Source organism: Camelina sativa, chromosome 5 (genome assembly GCF_000633955.1).
Source record: "Camelina sativa cultivar DH55 chromosome 5, Cs, whole genome shotgun sequence".
NCBI lineage: Eukaryota > Viridiplantae > Streptophyta > Magnoliopsida > Brassicales > Brassicaceae > Camelina > Camelina sativa.
Window position 1 is genome coordinate 34,009,687 of NC_025689.1, and position 23,109 is coordinate 34,032,795.

The window sequence follows — 23,109 nt, forward strand, 5'->3', positions numbered from 1 at the left end:
TCTCTTATGAATTGGATTTATCATATGAAAAAAAAAAACTTAAAATCATGACATTCATTTCATAGTGTAGATAAATATATTATTATTATTTATGTATTTTATTTACAATTACAAAGATAATTGTTTAACAAAAGAAATCTTATTTTATAATTTCGTAAAATTTGTCTTGAAAATATTCTTGAGTCACAAAATAAACTATTTTTTTATTAAAGTACTTTGTAGTTAAATTTTTGTTTATTCTAATTAATTAAAAATACCCGAATTAATAATCATAATTTTTTGAGGAAATTTCTAAAAATCAAAACTAATTTTATATACAATTGCTGTACATTTTATATACAGTTCCAAATTTAATAGCTTAATTTTTATGGTAACGATTTTGAACTGTTTCCATAAATTTTGGGTAGTTATTATTATTTGAAATCTTTAGAAGATAAAATATACACTAATTAGCAATTATGTTAATTTCCTAAATTAAAGGAACGACCAATATTCTCATAATTAGTTTCCTTTCTTTTTTAATTACACTTTCAAATTATTACCCGATAACCTAATTCTGAAGAAGCGGATATTTATGATCCGGATCCGTTTTGTTAATTTCGGGTTATTTTGCCAATTTTGAACCGACCCGAAAACGATTTTGTACTTCTCTTTTACTTATATAGGGATTGTCTTTAAATAATAAATGTCTTGTGCTGAGTAACGCTGACTCAATTATCATAAACCGGTTACGTACGGTTATATATGCGAACCGTTCCCCTATTCCACTGGGCGTAGTCGATTAACTTGGTTCTCCCCCCCAGTCCATTAAATGACTTATTTGCCCCTCTTTCTCTAACCTCCGTACAACAGATTCAATGGGTGTTTATGTAAATAAAGAAAATCTCGTTTATATAGTTATGAGTTAGTTACAAAGATCCAGTAGTTCCCACCAAAATCACTCAACCCAAATCGAGAAAGAATACAAGAAAAAAGGAAGAGAGAAGATGATCATGACGATGACGACGAAGATGCAAATGCAATACGCTTTCTGGCTTCTCTTGATCTTTTCCATCTCAATCGCTTCTTCCTCCACGGTTCCATCTCTTCAAGGTATAACTAAATCAAACACGATTCTGTTTCCCGAGAAAGTTGAATCTTTCTCACACTCATAGAGTTTTCTTGTTCGTTTTTTTGTTTGCTGCAGGTCCAGTGATCGGGATCAACTACGGTCGTTACGGCTCAAACCTTCCTCCACCAGAAGCATTACCATCACTCATCAACTCACTCTCAATCAAACACGTCAAAACCTTTGACTTAGATCCAAGAATCACCAAATCTTTCGCCAACACTGGGATCACTCTCTCCCTCTGTATCCCCAACGACAAGATCCCATCTCTATCAACCAACCTCTCCGAATCCGAATCAATCATCAGAAACTTCATCTTACCTTACCACAAGAACACAATCATCACATCAATCTCCGTCGGTAACGAAGTCTCTCTACTCCCGCAGTTCTCAAACAACCTTGTCTCAGCTATGGTCAACGTTCACAGATCACTCAAAAGATACAGATTACACAAGAAGATCAAAGTCTCCACAACGCATTCACTCGCGATCCTCTCAAAAAGATTCCCTCCTTCAACCGCTAGTTTCCACAAATCGATCTCTGAGACAGTCTTGAAACCGCTCATAAGGTTTCTACAACGAACAGAGTCGCCTCTCATGGTGAATGTGTACCCTTACCTCGCTTACAAGCAATCGTTCCCTTCGATTCCGTTGGACTTCGCTTTGTTTCAGCCGATGAACCGACGGAGATACATCGATCCGTACAGTGGAGTCGCGTACACTAATCTGTTCGACATAATGTTGGATTCTGTTGACTCCGCTGTGAAATCATTGGGATTAGCTAAAATTCCGGTGGTCGTATCTGAGATCGGGTGGCCGACGAGTGGAGAACCGGGAGAAACAGCTGCGAGTTTGGAGAACGCTAGGGTTTTTAACCAGCGGCTGATTGAGCATCTGAGAAGAAGGAGATGGAATAAGGTCCCTGTGTATATCTTTGCTCTGTTCGACGAAGATCAGAAAACTGGAGCCGCCGTGGAGAAACACTGGGGATTGCTTTACGGTAACGGATCGAGGAAGTACGATTTGAAGCTTTGAACGAGCTGATGGGCAAATTGGTCATTTTCGTGTATAGGCTTTTTTGATTTTGTAAATGGGCCTAAGGCCTTATTAATCCACCGATTTTTTTCCGTAAATAAAAATAATTGAAGATAATGAATTGAGTCATGTTTTTAATCTTACTTTTGTCTGGATATGTCACATGCACTATGATAGATTCGTGGACTTACTTTCGAGTCAGATCTCTTATATCTAAGAAACAAAAGACATATTTGTCTCGGAATAAATCGGTAATCCAAAATTGTCATCATGTTCCGGAAAGTTGTCGTACATTTTAAAATTGGGCAGTGACGTTAGAAAGGTCAGGCAGTGACGCAGTACGTGTTGTCAAAAACCCAATAACGCTGTGATTCTTGTTTTGATGGCTATTTATATCTTAGAGTCACATAATTTCCTGATAAAGTATATTATATTATCTAATTAATGGTATATAACTTTTCTAGAAGGCAGGCTGCATTTTTTTGGATAAGCGGAGCATAATGAAATTTTACTCTATCAGTCATCACATATCTTCCACTAAAGACGCAAGTGACTGAGTGATCGGAGATATTTGCGGAGGAAAGAGCGGTAAAGGGAGTGGGTATAAAAAAACCGGTGGATCGTTCGGTGGTTGCATTATTCTGACCATGTGGGCCAACGTGCCGCACTTTGTCTCTGTATCCGTCATTGAGGATGTTTCTCACTTTCTCTCAATCACTTATGATTACTATATTTATTGATTTTGTTACTTACTGACAAATTATTTTGCTTTTGACTTGTCACAATTCTGATTTCTGACTGCTTCTTATATATATAACGCATAAAGCCAAGAACTGCCGTCCGATATGGCGATATTCACACTCTCTCATTCACATGGAGAGCCAAACACCAAGAACGTACCTCCACCTTACATTAACGATACCATGTGTCGTTTACGATATACACATAATATATGTTTATATCAAAATATCGTGATGCACTGAACCGTTGGTATTTATGTCTATCACATGAGCACAAAAATTGATAAATTTGACAAAAATTAAGTAGCTAGACTGTAAAGTGAGTGGTCAAGCAGAACGAGAAGATTCATGAAGTTTCATCTTACAACTAATCGATGGGTACTAAACATTAGATCCATATAAAGTAGGTGAGCTAGATCGATCATTACCTTTATATATCATCATCATTGATGTATATATATATAACTTGTTCACAATTAATATATATAGCTAGTTATATCAATTCCGGTGAGTTAGTCTACTGACATAATTGAGGTAAACATGTAACTTGTAGTCCTCATTACCTTTGTAAGCATGTATTTTGGATTAGTTGTTTAATGCCTCAATCTAATAAGTGCTATACAGTTGGAGGATTGCAAATTATTTTCTTTGGTATAAAGATTTATGTTTATAAAAAAAAATTAAAAAAAAAAAAAACAAAATTAAAAAGCTAGACTGTTAACAATAATTTCACTTCTGCTTTATGAATTTTCCAAAAGGAAAACAATAGTACAAATTACTTCTCTTTGACTTGAGTGTATGTAAACAAGTACAATTTTTAAAAATGAATCTACTACAACCACTCGAGATGAACATATCAATCTCGGGATCATCATTAATAAAATGACTAAATGGGTAGTTTGATATGAATCGATGATTGATGAATGGATAACAATGTTTTTGCTTTTTGTTTATTTTGTTTTTGCTCCCATAGAGACTTTATGGGAATAAATCATCATCAGTCAACTCAAAAACTCAAATGATCTAACACGCGCGAGACAAAAACCCGATACGTGACCCGACCAAGTCATAAGCGACCCGGAAACCCTGTTGCTGTATGTTTCCAATGATCGACAAGCTCCCCATTGTTCCAGCGAACGCAAAACAGAACCGTCCTTGAGTATTCACCGGAATCAGATAATTACTCGCCGGAAGCGAAACCTCCCCGCCTCCGAAATGAAACACAACCGTAGGAACCTTCACCGTCGTCATCCCGGAAAGATCGAAACACGTGTCGAACAGAGAATACGACGGAGCACGTTTCAGGCTCCTAGCTCCGAGACGAAACGCGTCTCTAAGCGCCACGTAAGCAGGTTGCGTCAGCCGAGTAACCGAGGTACCTGAATCGATGATAACACCGCCGCTTCCGGTGGCGTCAAGCTTGAACTGCGACTCCGAAACTCCCCGAACGCGCGAACCGCCAACGCTGATCCCAAGAAGCTGCAAGTAGTAAAACGTGTCGAGCTTCGGGTTCGTCAGCAACGGCGTGAAAACAGAGGTCTTGGGAACGGCGTCGTTTCCGAAGACGATGGTTGACGGCGGTTTAGAAGATGAACCGGAACTCGTCCGGTCAACCAAACAGTAAGAGAATTTCCCGTTATAACGGCTTTTCGTCTGCGACGGAAACGATAACCCACCACGGCCCAAGCCCAACAGCCCAGCCGCACCAACGAACAAGCCTTCGTTATCGTGACCGCATCCCAACGGCACGTGATCAACACGCGCTCCGTGAAACGTCAGCGTCTCGGTTGCGAAGTCTCCTTCGGTGAATGATCCGTCACCGTAGGATACTTGGTAGAGACAAGTCTTGCTTCGACGTGTGACACATTCCGACGAGTCGTCTAGTCTCCGGCAGAGACGAGATCCACATGGAACGGTTGCGTACGTTTTGGATCTTTTCGGGTCAAAGATCGGGTCGGACTGGTTGTAACAAGCTTTGCAAGGAGAGCATTGGAGCCAAACGACGTCGCTCCCTGTGTCGAGCACCATGTAAACGTTAGTCGCCGGAGTTCCAACGCCTAGCCGCATAAAATACTCTCCGCTCCCTTGCGAGAGACCGGAGATAACGGCGCCGCTAAAACCACCGGCGGAGCGTGGAGTTTTTCTCGTGACATTACGTCCGGTTGATACGGCGGCGAGGCTGGCTATAGATTCGACGCGGAGAGAGTCTCGTTGGAGACGGAGGTTGAAAAGATCCGTCGGAGACGCGTCGGATAAGGAAGAGAGAGCATCGACGTGCGATAAATGGACAGAGAGAGAAGAAGTAGTTGACTCGGGTTGGGATTCACCGGTTAAGGATTCGGAGTCGGGCCATGAGAGGGTTGCGGGGGATGGGAGAGTGTTGACGACGAGAGTTTGGTATTGGGAGGAAGAAGCAGAGGTGGTGAAGAAGAAGAGAACGGAGAAGATGAGGGTATTTAGGACTTTTCGATCCATCGAGAAAATGAAAAAATGAGGATTTTAACTATATAGTATATAGTCACATGGATCGTCTTATATAGACTTTACTCGATACTCCAAAGTAGTAGTAGTACTGTATTATTATTATGAAGGCCAAATGAAGCTCGTGTGTGAAAGCACTTAGTTTAAGTCTTTTAGTTATGGCCTGCCTTTGTTTTTGTTTTTGTTTTTTCTTTTTCTTTTTTATTTTCCTTTTTCTTTCCCGAGTAAAATCATCATTACCAAATTATTGACTTTATTCCACATTTCCCTACTAAAGAAGTAATAACGAAATCCGTTTACGTTTTGTGATTTGAAGGTATGTTGTGCGAAACCGTGCAAAATGGTTCCATGGTCTAGTGGTCAGGACATTGGACTCTGAATCCAGTAACCCGAGTTCAAGTCTCGGTGGAACCTTATTTCTGATTGTTTTTTTTTTTCCATTGGACACTTTTTATTACTTTTGTTGAGAAGTTAGCACATGGTGTTTTAGGATATAATGGCCTAAAAGGCCCAACCAGAAATATCTAAAAGGCCTTATTTGAGTAGTGCCAATAAGAATTTGGTAACAATGCGAGCTCGTTGACATCTTCCCTTTGTTGTGGCCCATGTCTTGTAAATATGGACTACTGGAACAAACAGTTTGATAATTTTAGTTTAGTTAGAACTTAGGAAGATTGATTATGTATTTATGTGGGAAGAATACTTAAAACTATGAAGATCAAATAATTGAATTTGTATATCTTGAAGGAGTATTTTATAAAAGAGTTACACATTAAGTTTACTCTTTTTTTTTTTTTTGCCTAAGTGTAGCACCAAACATTAACAAAAGTCTTCACAAAAAATTGAGGGAAGCGCCATTATTCCAATTGTAAAAAGTAAAAACCAATTGTGGTATTTTAGTGATATTTCTTCAATTTTAAAAGTCAGTTTGAAATTTTAAAAAAATTATTTCCTCAACGACCTAATAGAATAACTACAAAGCTTGAAACCGTGTTGTAGGAGAAGTAGGTGGCTCGCATGCTCTCCATAATTGAAAATAAATTTTGGCCAGGAATTTGATATTAAAACTCTTCATAAATGAAAAAGGAAAATATCAAGTGGAAAAGTGAGGAGGACATGAGATAGTATATAGTTAATGAACAAATGAGAATGGGAGCATGAATGAACACCTATCTACTAATATAATCTAGTTTATAATTTAATTCATTCATTACACCTAAATTAATTTGACTCCATTTCTCATTGTCATCTCTCAATAATTTCGGTTCCTCTGAAGTCCATATAGCCTAGAAACTCTCCTCCTCACTTGGTCCCTACCCTCTATCAATAATTGTCATTCTTTAAGCTCACTGAGATGTTCTAAATTTATATATGTTGGAATATGTTCTAGTTCGACATTTATTGTTAAGAAGACTGTTACTTGCTAAAGTGTTAATTTTCAGCAATACCATTTAAAAAGAAAAAAGTCTAAACGTCTGAGTAAGGAGGACTTATCCAGAACCAGAAGGTTAATGCAGGGACAAATAATAGGGGAGGAAGAGAAATTGAGGCCCATCTTCGCAGTCTGATCAAGAAGAAGATCATGTGATATACTGTTATCTATCTATCTTTATGGTCCCCTCTTCTCTTATATGATTATTATTCACCTTTTTCACATCAATCTAAAACTGAATTTATTATATCATTCAACTCACTCACTCACGGACATCCAAAGCCACACATACATCTTACAGTGTTATATAATTAATTTCAGAATCAAAGATATATACATATGTTATGTTTTTGTCTTTTGGCTGTTCTTTACTTTCCATTTATAATGATAAGTTGATAACATCAAATCCATTGTCGAAATAGTGATGTAACTTTTACATTTGATTAGTCGAATAAGAAAATGAGAATAATAAATATATATATTGGGGAGCTTGACCTAACGGTTTAAGTGGGAGTGAAGTAGGTCGAAAGCGACCCTTTGAGAGTGTACGGACGATTTTGTTTAAATTACGAAAATACCCCTTTACTAATAATAATTGACAATTTTGCGTGACTCCACTTTCAGGTTTGGGAGAAAGGAGCCAAAGAGAGTGCGAATGATATGATTACTACACCATTTGATTTCTCTCTTCCCTTTTTTATATTCTATTATGTGTGTAATGCTGCTAACTCCCACTTTTTCATATTTGGAAAGTTTGTATTTTTTCAATTCTTAATCTTATTATATATCCTTTGGTGATCAAAAAACACAAAACCTTGTTACAATCTTTTTTTTTTTGCGTATTACATGTACACTATCAGATATGAGAGCCAGTCAAACATAAAACAACATTGATATTTTAGTATCATCGTTAGATCTCGAACCAATGGATATAATACGTATGAAATTTCTACAAAACCTATGTCCTTAACATTATGCATGTAATTTCTACAAAACCTATGTCCTTAACATTATGCATGTAATTTCGATGAGTTATAATACCAGTGTATACGTAACTTCCTAGTTAGAAAAGTAATGATTCATAAGTTCCCAATACAATGTAATCATACGGAGTAAAAGAAAGAAATAAAAAAACAAAAAAAATTACATATCATTTAGTCCAACTAACAACACTACATATATATTGTTAAGTATATGTATATATATATACGCACATGTGTTTACAATTATGTAAATTAAGTCACACTCACACAACATATATAAAAACTAAAATCTGTATAGTGAAACACCGATATCAATAATACAAAGCACTAAATTATAAGTAATTGTTTTTGTTTATACTAAAAAAAACAGATTATTATGAAATCATCTTTAACAGTTGATAATATATACAGTACTATAGCTTCTTTTTTTTTGCATGTAATGTTTTCAATATTTCATCAAAAAATAAAATATTTCCAAGTTACGTATGGTATAACAAGGAAGAATCTGATTTCTTACCCTAATCGAATCAACGGACCCGATGCATACGCATCAAGAGCTTTTAATTTGTAGATTAGCATTATTGACGACAGAGATAATTAATCATACTTAAATTAAATTAATTAGAATTACTTATATCATTAGCGAACTTAGAGTTTTAAGAATTAAGACACTACCAGCTTACCCTTTAGAGGAGGGAAGAGTCGAAATAATAGTACTCAGTCTTCTTCGATAGATATAATAGTAGTCCACAGAGATACTTGAAAACCATCATATTATTAACAAATATATAATACAACATGAGTGCGGAATAATAATCTATGTTTATTACATTTGTTTATTATCTAACAAGACCTATGCTACAAAATATTAATACAATCACCCCTAAAATGCTCTTGTTTATAATTAGGCTCCACCCAAAAGCAAAAGAAAGCAATATACATAAATAAGTTTCTGTTTATATTAAAACTCTACAAATCTCTGATATTACCCTATTTTATACTCGCAATAACAATAATGGAAGACAGGGAAGATACAGATGTGGTGTACGGTCAAATAGTGAAATTGTACAGAATAATTTTTAAACAAGTATAGCTTGTAGAAAGTTAAATTATCGCAAGGCTGAAGATATATACGACGTTGGAATCAAATCTTTTTAATTATTTCTTGACTGGGTTGTCATCTTGAGCCAGCCAGTGATTTAGTTCTCAAATCAAGAACAATAACCTCTTATAAGATAGGACCACATTGTGATATATAATTATAATCTTATTGAAAGATAGAACCATGATGGTATTTTTCCACAGCTTTTTTTCGTTCTCTGTATTTACAATATAGTACTATACTACTATATAACAAAAGAGTACCGTTGATTAGTTCAATAATATGTGCAAATATAAAATTTACGAATATTCCTTTATTCTTGTTTAATGACGTGGCGACTATGACTAAACAGGTGATTAACTATATTATCAAACTAGTAATCGATCTGTGCTACGCGCGGTAGTTAGATGAAGGTGTATTCTAAATTTTGTTGTGTATATTTTTTTTGGTTTTTGTAAATTCATCTTTACGTTTGTTTTTGTATTTAATTTTGGTTGCTTATGTTGTTTTGTTGGATATTTTAATAAAAATATGTTTTGGAGTATAGTATAATTTAGTTTGCTGTTTTTAAAAGAAAAATTGAGATCATTTTGTGTGTTTATAATGCTTTAAAAAAAAGTTATTATTAGAAGTTAACATTGTTTAGTTGAAGTTGTTGTTTTGTTATAGCTGTTAGTTGTCATTAATTTATTATTATTTTCTATTTTGTGGTTGGATTGTTATTTAATATTTTCATATGTATTTTGTAAACTGTTGGAGTAATTTTTTTGTCAATGTTTTAGTGTTTGGAGTGAAAAATATTGTGGATTTTATTAAGAAAAATAAATAAGTTATTTATTGTGGATTTTATTGTCAATTTCTTTTCTAGGCTATTTTTGTTTGTTTCATTCAGACCCAATTTCTCTGTAAGGCTTATAATTTGTGGGTTAATTGGACCATTATTTGTATGTTATTGAGTTGAAATTGATTTGTTCTTTTTCAAAATCCGATGTCCTCGTGAACGGATAGGAGAAGAGCAATTTTTCGATCTAGAGATCTGTTTGAGGATTGAACTTATGTCTTTGATGCTCATAATCGTTTTTTTCAGTCATTCCTATCGTAATTGTTTTCCTTTGATTTTTTTTTGGGGTTTGCGTATTTGGTTGATTCCTTGCTCGCTTCGCATCTATTGGGGATATTTGGTTATCCCTTGTTGATTTTGTTAAAGGTGAATGTCAATTGGGTTGCAAATTTGTTTATATGAAAATATGTTGGCTTCTTTAGGTTTCCTAATTAAGTTGTGAGTTGTTTTGTGTTATTTGTTGTAATTTTTTTCCCGTTTGTCCTGTGAGTGATTTTTTTTTATTCGATGTGAGTTGTGTTTTGGGGAAAATTAATTTTCTTGTTTATCTTGCTGTAATTTTATAAAGTCCGGGTTGTTTTTTTGTTTCTTCGGTTGTCTTTTTCATATAATTTTGTGTTACGGTTATCAGATTGTGACATTCATATATCTGAATCTTTTTAGTTTATTAAATGTGTGTTCATCTCTTTGCGTCTTTATCTTTGGTGATGGATTTGTGAAGTGCCGCCAAATAATTATTTTAACTGATTTCTAGTTGTGTTTCCTTGATTCTTTGAAAGTGCTGTTTGGGTTGCCTTGTTTTGATATTTGAAATTTTAAATTATAATCAGTTTAATAGAAATCTTTAACTATATTATTACCACTAATGAAAAATTATAGTATTTTTTTTATTTTAACATTTAATTTATTTTACATAATTATTTTTTATTTAAACTTTCGATTAATTATAATTAACAAAAAATATGCACTAATAAATTTAAAATAAAAAAATTGAATTCATAGGATTTAAAAATAGTGATGGGTCTAGAGAATTTGAATGAAATAGTGTTGGGCCTATAGATTTTAGATAAAATTTAGTTGATCAGTTTGTCATTTGTATGATTATTTAAAGGGCTTATTAAAATCTGTAAGATCCATAAAATTTAAGAAGATGTGGCTGATGTGGCAGCTGAGGTGGCTGAACCAGGAATGAGAAAAGCTAACTTTATATATATAGATATATATCAATAGAATATAACAGTGATTAAGAAGAATAAACAAAATTTTTTAAAAAGATTTCATGTAATGGATTCCACTACACCACTAATCAAGTATTTTAAATTAGAAAATTATAAACAAATGTATAGTTATTTATTCCAATCCATGGGTTGATATTCACTTTGAATGATGTTCGGATGTTCCTAATCCTATTTATTTAACTCTTTGAACCTTTTTTGTGTTTAAATAATTTTCAACTTGAGAGAATATCCGTAAGCAGCTAATTAATAAATATTAGTCACTAACTTAGAAAAAGATATTCAAAATTTCCACCCAAAAACAAAAAAAATGACGATCAAATTTGGCATGAAAATCCATGCATGGTCAGGATAAGAATCTTTGTGAAAATTATTTGATTCCGTTAAAAATCTTCTTATTATGGTAATCTCATCCTCTTCTTGCCTATTCAAAAAATTATGTTTCTACTCTTTAATTATTTGGTGATTAAATTCGATTCTTATTTCAAACCTCTCCTCTCTGCTTTGCAAAGGAGTCGTCCGTACAGTCGTTTTGCACTGTTTAAGAAAAAGTTATTTAGATAGATAGAATTGAATCAATTGATAAGTACTTTACCCTCCTCAAGATTAAACAATGGTTTATGTTAAAACTAGTTTATGTGAAGTGAGACTAATACTAATCCGATCAATAACAGTATCTAGTTTTTGGGTTTGTAACGCGTTCGCATATTTTTAATCAACGATGCGTAATAAATATATTGTAATAGCTAGTGTTTCGTGATGCAAAATACACTAGTATTTCGTAATGCCTTGTGTTATTTATTTTAGCTAGAGAAACTCTACACTATAATTTTGAGTGGTATGACATATATAGAAGAAATACACTAAATCAAAACTCAATAATACTTTTGTGATTCTTTTCGCGTCTGTAAATGAAGAAAAATTGGGTAGGACAAGTCAGCATTAGACACGTGTCAGTCATGAATACGACATAACAGCGTGGCAATTTCTCTAACTCTGACGTGTCCGTATGTAGGGACCACTTTCTCGACACTTCGGCATGGCTTCTCTTCTTTTTTTTTTTTCTTCTCACTCTTTTCCTCCACTCTCATTTTAACCGCGCGTGTCCTCTACTCATATCTCTCATTAGTTATTCCCCGGTTAATTTTTATTTAACGTTACACAATTATCATGTAAGCATATTTTTTTATTGTTTTCATATAGTTTCGGGATTTTAATTTACTGTGAGAGCTTTATATAAAGGGCGTGAAGAAGAAGAAAGAAAAAAGAGAAAAGAAAGATGAATGAACACGCGCTTGGGGCTTGACTCTGAGGGCACGTGCTAACATAACTAACACGGCTCCCAAGACGCTCGTCCCATAAAGAGAAGTCATGGCTGTGGCCTGTGTGGCCTTGTGCGAGTGTGGGTCTAGCCATTGCTGTGGGGTCCTCTCTCCTAATTACCATCAATGGCACATTGTGTAATATTATGACTCCTTTCCTATATTATTAACAAAAAAAATCCAAAAAAAAAAAAATCTGGCTGGTGTACAATAGAGAAGCCGACACGTTTGCCTGCCACGATCCAGACATACGAAGAAAAAAATAGACGATGTGGGTTAACGGCACCGTCAAGTCTCAACGGCAACGGTCTTAGTTTATACATACATAAAGGCTTTGTGCTTCACGCGCTCTCGTGTAGGTAGTATAGTAGTAGGCTTATTTAATTACATTACACAATCGTCATTATCGGACGGCTGAGATTGGCCCTCTCCGTTTTTAATGCACCGTACGTTCTTTTAGAAAACTTAAAAAAGTAAAAATTTAAAATATAGTTAATTATGGTTAAATTAAATTTGAAGATCAACTGATAACGATTCGTTTGCCTTGAATACATTAAATTTTTGTTTTTGGTAACAAAATCGAGTTTCCTTTTAAGCGGCGACATGATAAATAAAAATTAAAATAAAAAGGTAATAAATTTAGAAAAATAGGGAGATTCAACTGAAGTTACTGTAGGGTGAGAAATGACAGGTCTCAAGGATCTGAACTAAAGAGAGAGAACTAGTATCTTTTTATATATATATATATAGAGAGAGAGAAGAGTGTGAATATATATATGTATTGTGCATGATACCGTGAGACTTCTTCAAAAAAGGAAGCAGCTTTGGTTTGCTGCAGATCGAGGTTAGGTATGGAGAAGAAGAAGTAAGCAAAAAAAACGAAAAAAAACGGCGAGAAGTTTGTGATTGTTGAGGCAAAACAACACGGAATCTGAGAGAGAAGAGGAGAAGACAAAAAAATAAAAGAGAGAGAAAGAGAGATCGGTTTCGTGGCGGAAGGAGAGAGTGAATAATTACGTTCCTCTCTCAATCAATACGGACATAACCGTCCGTTGTGTTGTGTGTCCTTTGTTTTATAAAGCAAATAAAGTTTTGCTTTTTTGTTTTTTGTTTTGGTGTTGCTCCATTGATGGGTCTGTTCTTTCTTCTCTCTCGTGTTTCTTTCATGGGGGGGTTTTAGTTAAAAGACTAGTGTTTACTGCGTGCCTCAAGGGTTTTTTCTTCTTCTTCTTCTACTGCTCTCTCATCTGGGGTTCTTCTTCAATGGCGAGTGTTGAAGGTGATGATGATTTCAGAACTTCTTTGTCAAGTAAGTAAGAGGCAGATACTTGAGGAAATTAACTGAAACAAGGATAAAGTTCCAATTTTTTTTCCTTTTTGAGTTTTAACGGTGACTCTGTTTTGGGGGTTTGTTCGTAAAAGTTTCAATTTTTCTTGGGAAACGAGAAAGAAAAAAAATCCTACTTTCTTATCTTTAAGCTTCAAAGTTTACATTTTTTTTTGTTGGGTTTGTTAATAGTTTTTGCCGCGGAAATGTGACTGTAAGGGTTTGTTTGTTTGATGTTAGGGTCTTATCAGGATCAACTATACACAGAGCTATGGAAAGCTTGTGCAGGTCCATTAGTTGAAGTTCCTCGTGCTGAAGAACGAGTTTTCTACTTCCCTCAGGGTCACATGGAACAAGTAATTACCTCACCCCCCCAAAAAAATTTCATCTCTTTTTTTACATCTAAATTCTGGGTTTTTTTTTGTTTTTGCAGCTTGTGGCTTCAACTAATCAGGGAATCAAATCAGAAGAAATACCTAAATTTAATCTTCCTCCAAAGATACTTTGTCGAGTTCTTAATGTCACATTAAAGGCGGAGCATGAGACTGATGAAGTTTACGCTCAGATCACATTAAAACCAGAGGAACATGTAAGGAACAAAAAGGAACAATTTTTACTTTTTTTTGTTGTTGGTGGGATTAGTATTGATTGACTCAGTTTGTTGTGTTAATATGCAGCAAATTGAACCCACAAGTCTTGATCCACCTTTGGTTGAACCAGCTAAGCAAATGTTCCATTCGTTTGTTAAGATTTTAACGGCTTCAGATACAAGCACTCATGGTGGATTCTCTGTTCTTCGTAAACACGCCACTGAATGCTTGCCTGCCTTGGTAAAATATTATTCTTGCTTATAAAAAGTCTTCTCAATTAAAGATTCTGTGGTTTGATTTCTCACTCCAATTTACACTCTTTAGGATATGACACAAGCTACTCCTACTCAAGAACTTGTGACTAGAGATCTTCATGGCTTTGAGTGGAGGTTTAAGCATATTTTCAGAGGTATTCACACTAATCTTGTGTATTTTTTCTGTTCTTTGGACTAACTGAGTCATGAGGGTTGTTTGGGGGTTTAGGACAACCTAGGAGACATTTGCTTACAACGGGTTGGAGTACATTTGTATCCTCGAAAAGACTTGTAGCTGGAGATGCTTTTGTGTTCTTGAGGTACTTCTGAACTGAAACTGAGACTGAAACTTCACTGGTCGTGTTTTAGGTTCATGAATTTAAGATAATGCCTTTGTGCTTTTAGGGGTGAGAATGGAGATTTACGTGTTGGAGTGAGGCGATTAGCTCGACATCAAAGCACGATGCCTACTTCGGTTATCTCAAGTCAGAGCATGCATTTGGGAGTTCTTGCTACAGCTTCTCATGCCGTGGGTTCAAAAACAATGTTTGTTGTGTTTTACAAGCCTAGGTATATTATTAACTTCGATCATTTTGCTTTATTCACACAGATTTGTTTAGGAGTCGTTAGGTTGAAGAAAAGTTTTATGTCTTTGCAGGATAAGCCAATTCATAGTTGGTGTGAACAAGTATATGGAAGCTATAAAGCATGGCTTTTCTCTTGGTACACGATTCAGAATGAGATTTGAAGGAGAAGAGTCTCCTGAGAGAATGTGAGTATTCATTTCCTCTGATCATTCTTTTACAGTGTTCTCTGATTCTGAAATCTGGAGCGTCTTCAGATTTACAGGTACGATTGTGGGAACTGGTGATCTATCTTCAGAGTGGCCAGCTTCTAAATGGAGGTCATTGCAGGTTCATTAACCATTCCATGTTGAAAGTTAACCTGTTTACTTATTTACATGATCTTTTATATAACGTTCTGTCTCCCTCTTTCTTAGGTCCAATGGGATGAGCCAACAACAGTTCAGAGACCAGACAAAGTGTCACCATGGGAGATAGAGCCTTTCTTGCCAACATCCCCAATTTCAACCCCTGCTCAACAACCACAACCACAATCGAAATGCAAGAGGTCAAGACCCATGGAGCCATCGGTTACAACACCAGCTCCACCTAGTTTCTTGTACAGCTTCCCTCAGAGCCAAGATCCCGCCAATACATCCCTTAAACTGTTCCAAGATCCATCACTTGAGAGAAGTTCAGGTGGATACTCCTCAAACAACAGCCTCATAGCCGAGACTCCTCCTCCAACGAATGGTTGCTATAGGTTGTTTGGATTTGATCTCACAAGCAATCCCACTGCTCCGATCTTTCCAGACAAACAACCAAACGATACTTGTGGAGCTGCCAAGTGTCAAGAACCCATCACTCCAACCTCAATGAACGAGCAGAAGAAGCAGCAAACATCCAGAAGTCGAACTAAAGTAATCATCTTTATCATTTCAAAACCTCATAATAGAATACCAAACAATGTTTTGAAAATCTGATTTCTATGAATTGGAAAGGTGCAAATGCAAGGGATTGCGGTTGGCCGTGCGGTTGATTTAACACTGTTGAAGTCATACGATGAATTGATAAAGGAGCTTGAGAGGATGTTTGAGATTCAAGGACAACTTCGTCCTCGAGACAAATGGGTCGTTGTCTTCACAGATGATGAAGGAGATATGATGCTTGCTGGAGATGATCCATGGAAGTAAGTAAACCAGTTTCCTTGTTTAGTAGCTCCTCAAATCAACTAATGTGAACTAAACCGGAACTGGTTTAACATGTGATTAGCTTAAATCCCTTTCTCTGTTAACTTACGATGTATAATGGTTCTGTTTGTGTCTGTGAAATTGTGCAGTGAGTTTTGCAAGATGGCCAAGAAGATATTTATATATTCCAGCGATGAAGTTAAGAAGATGACAACAAAACGGAAGCTTTCTTCGTCGTTAGAGAATGAAGAATGATGTAATAATCATCGAAGTAGGGTGGTGAGGGTTTAGCTGTTAATTAAGGTTTAATCCGGCGACGTCGTTTTAGTACTTAAGGTTCCATAGAGACTCAGTCTGTGTATATAAAAAGTCTCTTTTTTTTTTCATGTCAATTTTTTAGGTTGGCGATTTTAAATATTTCGGTTTTGGGACAGTGGTTGATGGGTCGGTTCACATCTTTATGTACTTTGTTGTGTTCCATAACCATTCAATTTTTCAAAACCAAGTATGTACATCAAATTAGTTATGGGTTCGAAGATTCTAATAATCAAATAATTAAGGTTAAAAAAATAAACATATAGACATTAGAAAAATATGAACTCTCTGAAAGCGTGGAAATCGATTATAGAAAAATATAATAAACTAAACTTTAAATTTAATGTAATGTTCATATGAGGAAGCACCATGTCGTTCTCTATCAAGTTCTTCCTTTGCTCTAACTTTAAATTTCCAACCTTATTATAATTGCAGCGGATTTTTCTTTAACAAAATTCAGATTTCGAAAGAAATAAATTTTATTTTTAGTTTGATTAAAACCATAAATGAAGTATAATTTAATAAATACTTTGGTTGATAATTGTCTATATCTTGGTTTAATTTAGATTATAGACTTATGAAGAAAAAAAACCAATACAAATTTGTCAAACTTAAAGTGTTGGTATGGTGGTTATGTACTACTGTAGACTGTTGTAGACTATGGAGCAACTGTTTTACTTGCACAGAACAATAAAACCTTGGAGCTAGCGTACGTATACAAAACATTTCTACTTAATTGAGGAAAAAAAATTCAGTCAAAATAAAACATGTAAAAAAAACACTCGTATTCAAATAATATTATACGAGATACAACTATTATATTCCCTTAACATACAATCAAACAAAACTTATAATCGTTACACATTTAAAAACTAATAGGTGACAGAAAACAAAATTAAATAAGGTGTTGTAGTTGTAGTTGTATTATATACCATACTCTATATGCGAATTTATTCTGACTAATGTTCCTCAACAACAAGGCTACGGTTTGACTTTCAGTTCGAGTAATGGTTGTATAGTAGTCTAGTCGACAAATACTAAAATATCGAGCGTTGGATGTTCAATGACAATTACATACATTTAATCCTTTGTCTTCTTTTTAATTCTTCTTACGAATCATAAAGCAGAAAACAAGAACGACGATATGGGGATTGACGAAGAGAATAAGGAGGCGATGATCACATCGAAACTTCAACATATCTTAGCCGCGAAATCGAGAAGGCTACAGTACATGTCATCACCATTAGTAAAAAAACACGTATCACCAGCGTCGTCATCACACTTGTCTTCGTCGTCTCCGAACCCTGATGATGTCTCATTCTCTCGAGCTTCGGTTCCTTTCTCATGGGAAGAAGAACCTGGCAAGCCTAAACACCGTATTCGTCATCCTTCTTACTCCAAGTGTCTTGATCTGCCTCCGAGAATGCTCCTTCCTGGTGACTTTACCAAAATGCACCTGACTGAGAAACATCGTCGCCGTCTCGCGGGGTGGAAACGGTGGTTCCGGTGGAATAAAGAGAGAGATGGTGAACGTGGAAAGAGTAGATTTGTCTATCAATCAGACGATGAAGATGAAGATGATATGAAGACGTACACAAGAAAAGGAGGTCTCCACTGTTTCTCTTACGTCACTAGTTGTTACTTCTGGGTAAAATAACCTTGTATATATATTTCATTCACTCTAATGCCTTAAAATGTTGCCTTGTCTTGCCTCAGAAGAAACCATAGATTCCATATGTGTTGTTTGTTTTGCAGGAAGTTCCATGGAAGAACAATAAGCTACAAAAATATTGCTTTTGAGTTTTGAGAGACGTGTTTTACTTTTTTATAAATTACCAGTGGTTAATAATATTAATACAGTACGTCGTCTTTATATACTTGTAACAAATACTATCGAGTTATGGGCTTTTCTGGGCTTAATGTAATCATAATGTAGTTATCGAATAAAACGAATTTACTTCTATTCTATGGTGATCGGAGCTGGATTCAATTGTATAAAATTTTAATTATAATATATCTCACATGGAAGATAGGATGTTGCTAAAAAGGTAATGTGGGGCATATATAATGGAGAAATTAGTGGCTAGGATGCGATCTTACTTCCATATGCGATAATCATTAGATCAAATGGTCCTACAAATTATTTCTTTTGTATAAAAGAGCTATTTGGAAATCTGATGGCTAAAATTTTCAAACTAACTGTTTGTGTTTTCATTCGTGTACATACACATTTTGTCAGTTTTTAAAAACAAAAAGTTGAGTGAATTGTTTGTTTGTTTGATGAAGCTGTTCCCTGTTGGAGGTTTAACCGGTTCAAATTCGTTGATTCCTTTATACCAAATCTAATTTAGTTGGTGGAATTCTTGACCAAAAATTATGTTGTTAAGCCCAATTGAATTAATGGGCCATATATTAGAAAAGGCCGGATAATTGATAAACGGAAGCTTCTTCTAGGTGAACGATTTGGTAGAACACGTGGACCGTGGTAGGTCGTTCAAGACTGAATAAAACGGCAGACAAGGTAAAGCTAGAATAACAAAACGACACGAGAAGTGGAGATGATAGATTGGGGTAGGAAAAGACAGTTGTCAACATCTTAAAAAAAAACAACAGTCTCTTAGATTTCAAAAAAGCTAATCACGCCCCAAAACTGGGTTCCACCATCATCCTTTTTGTCGCTTCCTGTCGGTCCTCATCCTAATTCTTTTCCAACCCCTCATCTTTTGAATATATACATAAATAACCGTTTTACTTTCTTTTGTTAAGTGTTAGACCCAAAAATTCTAGAATTGTATCGATGTGAATGTAAGTACCGGCTAATATTTGTATGCTTAAGTAACTGGTACTGCTTAATTAAATTCCAAAATGGTCATCTGATTACATGAATGTGATTTTAATCATTCTTAGTACGTAAAGGAAGTTGCACGTTGGGTAATTAACGTTTTAATAACACGTGATTTTAATATCGTAAGGATGATTACCATTTATAAACGAAAAGCTATATATGTAAGATAAAATAAGTCGTGCAGTATTGTTTGTTTGAAAAGTTTCTTTGGTTTCTTATAATTGGCCTCGATTTTCAGTTTATGTGCTTTTACAAAGTTTTTATTTTAGTTATCTGATTAACGCGACATTTGTTGTGTAGCTTTGCCGATTTAAGAATAAATTCATATTAACTTTATGAAGCCATGTGTGGTGTAATGTATAGTGGTCCTTAAACGAAAAAAAAAAAAAAGCAGATCACAATTCAAATAAAGGGTGAAATTTTGGTGTACCTTTTTCTTCGTCGAAACAACATAATTAAAATAAGATAAAGCATTATTTGCGTCGGAAGAATACTCTATATTCCTGTAAATACAGTCAACATATATATTGTACTTTATATAAAGTTAGAAATTTTAAAAAATCATATATTTTATCGACCATATAATTAAGTCACAACTTTATCATAAATTAATCAGTAATTAGAATTTCAAGTTCGCCACCGAATTTCGTAACCTAATATACGGAATTATGAGATCTATATAAGGATCTTGAAATTGCCAAGGTAATAATATATATTGACGGATCGTAACCCAACATATAATATTAATTACAAAATGGGTGGGCGGGAATAGTATACAACTCATAATTCCACTCACATTTTGTATTATTATGATATGAAAATAAATCAACATGCATAAAATAATATAGTCATCTGTATATTACCGTATCATCTTTGAAAACATAATTTACACATTGGTTTAGTGACAGAATTCAGTCGCAAATCATGAAATGATGACAAGTGATTCAAACAAATTTTAAACACCACGATCACGATGCGTATAACACTGTAATAATTACTCTATACTGAAGAAGATAAAATCACTAGTCTATATATTGAGACAACCAATTCGTTAAATAGAGCAATCAATATTTTAGCCAGATATTATTTTTCCTTTAAAAATATATAAAAGAGGGACCAGAAAAGAACCAGAGAGGGAGGCCATGAGACATTATTATCACTAGTCAAAAACAACAAACCCTCCTTTTGCTTTTTTCATGTAAATTATTATTATATTTCAATTTTGCAGGTTTCTTCTCTTCTTCTTCTTCTTCTTCTTCTTCTTCTTCATCTTGGCTGCTTTCTTTCATCATCCATAAAGTGAAAGCTAACGCATAGAGAGTCATATCGTCCCAAAAAAAGCAAAAGTCCAAAAGAAAAACTATCTCCAAAAACATTCTCTCTTTGTTCTTTACTAGCTCTTTAGTTTCTCTTTTCTCTCTCTCTCTCTGCCTTTCTCTTTGTCGAAGCTCATGGATGCTACGAAGTGGACGCAGGTACGTAAAAAGGATCTCTCGTAATTGTTATATCCGTTTGTTTCTTCTCTCTAACTCTTACTTCTCTCTCTCTCTATCTCTCTCTCTTTCATTATATCTCTACTCCCATATACATGTTTGTGTATGCATGTATATGTATGAAGCAAGTTTTTGTTATGATGCATCTTGTGGTTTATATATACACAGTCTTATATCTAGATCATGTCTATATATGATGGGTTTTAATTTGGACTTTTACATATGAAAAATGCATGGGGAAGTTTCCGTTTGAAAATTTCCCAAGTTCTCGAATGGAGTTAAAGGACTTTTGTTCTTTATAAGTTCACCTTTTCATGTGATTAATTTTATAAATTCTGATAACTTATGGATAAAAAGGTATGATTTGTTAGTTACCTTTTGTTCTTGGTGCTCTGGTCATAACAATTTTTTCTTAAATTGTAATTTAATTAGTCTCCTTTTCTTGAATTATCTTTTCTTTTTCTAACGTACCAATTATTTTACCTTTTTAAAACCTAGTATATATATATATATATATGTATATTTATGTTCATTTGATCTCATGGCGAGATTCAAGACTCCGTTTTGCTTGTGGTCTATAGTTTTGGCATGGTTAGTGATTAATTAAGGTCTATCTTAATTTTTAGGGATTTCAAGAAATGATAAACGTAAAACCAATGGAGCAAATGATTTCTAACGTCACCAACAACAACACATCACAGCAACAGCCAACATTCATCGCCACTAACACAAGGCCAAACGCCACCGCATCCAACGGTGGTTCCGGGGGAAATAACAACAGCACGGCCACGGCGATGGAAACTAGAAAGGCGAGGCCACAAGAGAAAGTAAACTGTCCGAGATGCAACTCAACTAACACAAAGTTCTGTTATTACAACAACTACAGTCTCACGCAACCAAGATACTTCTGCAAAGGTTGTCGAAGGTATTGGACCGAAGGTGGCTCTCTCCGGAACGTCCCTGTCGGAGGTAGCTCAAGAAAAAACAAGAGATCCTCAACACATTTAGCTTCACCTTCCAATCCTAAGCTTCCAGATCTAAACCCACCGATTCTTTTCTCAAGCCAGATCCCTAATAAGTCAAAAGATCTCAGCTTGCTATCTTTCCCGGTCATGCAAGATCATCATCATGGTATGTCTCATTTTCTTCAAATGCCCAAGTTAGAGAACAACAATACTTCATCCTCAATCTATGCTTCATCATCTCCTGTCTCAGCTCTCGAGCTTCTAAGATCTAATGGAGTCTCTTCAAGAGGCATGAACACGTTCTTGCCTGGTCAAATGATGGATTCGAACTCAGTCCTTTACTCATCTTTAGGGTTTCCAACAATGCCTGATTACAAACAGAGTAATAATAACCTTTCATTCTCCATTGATCATCATCAAGGGATTGGGCATAACACCATCAACAATAACCAAAGAGCTCAAGATAATAATGATGATATGAATGTAGCAAGTAGGGCTTTGTTCCCTTTTCCAGACATGAAAGAGCTTTCAAGCACAACCCAAGAGAAGGGTCATGGTAATAATACATACTGGAGTGGAATGTTCAGTAATACAGGAGGATCTTCGTGGTGAAAAAAAAAAGGTTAAAAAGAGATCTTGAACTTATTAGCTTTCTTTCTCTTTTTCACTTTTTTACCTCCTTTTTTAATTATATTTTTTTACTTTGATGATCTTTTGTTTTTCTCACATGGGGTACTTTAGTTAAAGTTGTCAGAACTTAGTTTACAGAATGTCTTTTTATTCCTTTTTTCTGGGGTTTTTCCTTTTGTTTTAGTATTTCATAATTGGGTTGATGGTAATTTATATTTTTAGTGATCGATCATATAGGGTCTACGTTCATGAGGAGTGCCAAGGGATATGAGTAGGGTAGAAGAATAAGTGAATACGGGCTTCGTGTGTAATCAGTGAAATCTGTATTCATCATTTCTTCTATTTAATTTCGAGAAGTATTTGTGTAAACATATTCCGATCTATATTTTAAATTGTGTAAACCTAAAATTTTATACATTTTCTCCTTTGAGCATTTTCTGTATTTGCAGCTTTTAGACTTTTATATATTTACCATCCAATGTTGTCACTTGTCATTGTGAGTAACACCTAATATATTACTTATCACCGTTAAGAAGTGAATTGTTTTTACACAGGTTATAAACGGTATTAGTGGAGTCTGACAGAAACAAAAATTATGGTAGTATAGTTTAATGTTGATACCGACGGATTTCATAATTAGATAACTTACAGATGAATTA

The 23,109-nt window shown here is 34.9% G+C and overlaps 4 protein-coding genes, 1 non-coding gene and 1 pseudogene across 8 annotated transcripts; 5 read left to right on the forward strand and 1 right to left on the reverse strand.

Annotated features, from left to right (window-relative positions):
* LOC104789834 lies at positions 908-2,142 on the forward strand (annotated as a pseudogene).
* LOC104788486 (aspartyl protease family protein 2-like) lies at positions 3,600-5,493 on the reverse strand. The gene has a single exon (XM_010514253.2). The coding sequence runs from the start codon at positions 5,355-5,357 to the stop codon at positions 3,906-3,908; it is 1,452 nt and encodes a 483-aa protein (XP_010512555.1). The 5' UTR covers positions 5,358-5,493; the 3' UTR covers positions 3,600-3,905.
* TRNAQ-CUG lies at positions 5,706-5,777 on the forward strand. Its single transcript has one exon. It is a non-coding gene; the product is annotated as a tRNA-Gln (tRNA).
* LOC104788487 (auxin response factor 18) lies at positions 13,050-16,749 on the forward strand. The gene is made up of 12 exons (XM_010514254.2): positions 13,050-13,587; positions 13,846-13,961; positions 14,039-14,194; positions 14,283-14,435; positions 14,520-14,604; positions 14,679-14,769; positions 14,855-15,019; positions 15,108-15,221; positions 15,291-15,363; positions 15,450-15,932; positions 16,014-16,201; positions 16,352-16,749. The coding sequence occupies exons 1-12, from the start codon at positions 13,542-13,544 to the stop codon at positions 16,455-16,457; spliced, it is 1,776 nt and encodes a 591-aa protein (XP_010512556.1). The 5' UTR covers positions 13,050-13,541; the 3' UTR covers positions 16,458-16,749.
* On the forward strand, positions 17,648-18,424 carry LOC104788488. The gene is made up of 2 exons (XM_010514255.2): positions 17,648-18,165; positions 18,273-18,424. The coding sequence occupies exons 1-2, from the start codon at positions 17,662-17,664 to the stop codon at positions 18,315-18,317; spliced, it is 549 nt and encodes a 182-aa protein (XP_010512557.2). The 5' UTR covers positions 17,648-17,661; the 3' UTR covers positions 18,318-18,424.
* LOC104788489 (dof zinc finger protein DOF3.7-like) lies at positions 20,501-22,883 on the forward strand. 4 transcript variants are annotated; one of them, XM_010514257.2, is made up of 3 exons: positions 20,501-20,837; positions 21,482-22,442; positions 22,688-22,883. In XM_010514257.2, the coding sequence occupies exons 1-2, from the start codon at positions 20,814-20,816 to the stop codon at positions 22,430-22,432; spliced, it is 975 nt and encodes a 324-aa protein (XP_010512559.1). In that variant the 5' UTR covers positions 20,501-20,813; the 3' UTR covers positions 22,433-22,442; positions 22,688-22,883. The 4 variants fall into 4 exon arrangements, with proteins under 4 accessions (XP_010512559.1, XP_010512558.1, XP_010512563.1 ...); XM_010514261.2 differs by having other exon boundaries at positions 20,507-20,837; positions 21,482-21,986; positions 22,071-22,883; XM_010514256.2 differs by having other exon boundaries at positions 20,502-20,837; positions 21,482-22,883.